General features: G+C 46.7%; 1 protein-coding gene across 3 annotated transcripts in view; it reads right to left on the bottom strand.

The window, feature by feature from the left end:
- Positions 1-2,500, bottom strand: part of dennd4a (DENN/MADD domain containing 4A) — a 127,007-nt gene that overhangs the window by 89,333 nt on the left and 35,174 nt on the right. For all 3 annotated transcript variants that reach the window (XM_045706298.1, XM_045706297.1, XM_045706299.1), the window contains exons 10-11: positions 1,288-1,432; positions 429-604 (exon numbers count right to left, since the gene is read on the bottom strand). In XM_045706298.1, coding sequence (XP_045562254.1) covers positions 429-604; positions 1,288-1,432 — 321 coding nt within the window. The remainder of the gene's footprint in view (positions 1-428; positions 605-1,287; positions 1,433-2,500) is intronic.

Raw genomic sequence — 2,500 nt, 5'->3', positions numbered from 1 at the left:
ACATCCTTTTTTATTTTTCCCTGAGTTTAGTCATTATCGTTACACAACAACATGGACAAACCAAAGAGACAAGACGTTAGGCATGGGAGGTTATGGGAGATTGGTATTGGTAGAGGTCATAGGTCATAGGTGACTGAGGGTGGTCTATCAGGTAACACCACTGCCTGCAGCACATATAATCTGTCTCCTTACTCATTTCATGATTTCCCTGTCCGAATAACTCGGAAAAACACTAACTGCGACACTGCAAACGTCTGGGGTCAGGGTCATAGATAGAGGTCAGGGTTCAGGGCTTACAGATAACTCACTGTCGACACAGCAGACCTCATGGTTAAAGTTCCAGGGGGTCAGACTTACTGTAATATGTTGTTGGTGTCCAGGTCGACACAGCAGACCTCATGGTTAAAGTTCCAGGGGGTCAGACTTACTGTAATATGTTGTTGGTGTCCAGGTCGACACAGCAGACGTCGGGAGGAGGCATGTAGAGGTCAAAGTAACGTGAGTCGACGCCCACGATGAAAGGGCACGGGGCAGAGAGAACATCTGCCAGGGCAAGCGGGCACAGAGGGATGTAGGGGCACGGCCAGTGGAAGGGGAAGATGATCTGGAGGACATTGGAGACAGACAGGATGACAGTTAAGTATATTCCAACACTCAGCGTCACAGTTGATGGGATACCTTCACGTAAAACATTTTAGTCATTTAGCAGACGCTCTTATCCAGAGCGACTTACAGTAGTGAATGCATACATTTTCGTACGTTTTCATACTGGTCCCCCCCCCGTGGGAATCGAACCCACAACCCTGGCGTTGCAAACACCATGCTCTACCAACTGAGCCACACGGGACCAAGAACCATTTACTGTCCAACTCTGCTTTGGGAGCGAGTTAAAGTTCCCCTTTGGGACTACAAACCCATGCATTCGTTTGTTTTTTATATGAGCATTAGCTGATGTACTGTCGGAGTAGTCCTGGTGTGGACCTTAGTGGGTAAAGAGCCTGGTATTAACCATTTAGTTTCACCTTTATTTAACTAGGCAAGTCAGTTAAGAACAAATTCTTATTTACAATGAAGGTCTACCGGGGAACAGTGGGGTTAACTGCCTTGTTCAGGTGAAGAACGACAGATTTTTACCTTGTCAGACTCGTGGATTCGATCTTGCAACCTTTCGGTTACTAATCCAACGCTCTAACCACTAGGCTACACTGCCGCCCCATAAACCATACCGAGGTTAAAGGTTCAACTTCCGTGGAGATCACACGTACACACAGACACACACACACTCACCGACACCAGGGCCTCCGTAACACTGGTCAGCACGGCCGGTCTGAGAGAGTGGACCAGGATCTTGTGTTCTGTTACAGTCAGAACCAGCAGAGTGGTCGCATTCTTAGGACCCAGGTTAAGGAGCAGCGTGGAGAGGCGGCCACCACTGAGAGAGAGAGAAGTTAAATTCATAATGGAGAGACGGCCACCACTGAGAGAGAGAGAAGTTAAATTCATAATGGAGAGACGGCCACCACTGAGAGAGAGAGAAGTTAAATTCATAATGGAGAGACGGCCACCACTGAGAGAGAGAGAAGTTAAATTCATAATGGAGAGACGGCCACCACTGAGAGAGAGAGAAGTTAAATTCATAATGGAGAGGCGGCCACCACTGAGAGAGAGAGAAGTTAAATTCATAATGGAGAGACGGCCACCACTGAGAGAGAGAGAAGTTAAATTCATAATGGAGAGACGGCCACCACTGAGAGAGAGAGAAGTTAAATTCATAATGGAGAGACGGCCACCACTGAGAGAGAGAGAAGTTAAATTCATAATGGAGAGACGGCCACCACTGAGAGAGAGAGAAGTTAAATTCATAATGGAGAGACGGCCACCACTGAGAGAGAGAGAAGTTAAATTCATAATGGAGAGACGGCCACCACTGAGAGAGAGAGAAGTTAAATTCATAATGGAGAGACGGCCACCACTGAGAGAGAGAGAAGTTAAATTCATAATGGAGAGACGGCCACCACTGAGAGAGAGAAGTTAAATTCATAATGGAGAGACGGCCACCACTGAGAGAGAGAAGTTAAATTCATAATGGAGAGACGGCCACCACTGAGAGAGAGAGAAGTTAAATTCATAATGGAGAGGCGGCCACCACTGAGAGAGAGAGAAGTTAAATTCATAATGGAGAGACGGCCACCACTGAGAGAGAGAAGTTAAATTCATAATGGAGAGACGGCCACCACTGAGAGAGAGAGAAGTTAAATTCATAATGGAGAGACGGCCACCACTGAGAGAGAGAGAAGTTAAATTCATAATGGAGAGACGGCCACCACTGAGAGAGAGAGAAGTTAAATTCATAATGGAGAGACGGCCACCACTGAGAGAGAGAGAAGTTAAATTCATAATGGAGAGACGGCCACCACTGAGAGAGAGAAGTTAAATTCATAATGGAGAGACGGCCACCACTGAGAGAAGTTAAATTCATAATGGAGAGACGGCCACCACT

Source organism: Salmo salar, chromosome ssa23 (genome assembly GCF_905237065.1).
Source record: "Salmo salar chromosome ssa23, Ssal_v3.1, whole genome shotgun sequence".
Lineage (NCBI taxonomy): Eukaryota > Metazoa > Chordata > Actinopteri > Salmoniformes > Salmonidae > Salmo > Salmo salar.
The sequence above is the reverse complement of the archived record's forward strand: the minus strand, read 5'-3'. Positions and strand labels throughout refer to the sequence as shown.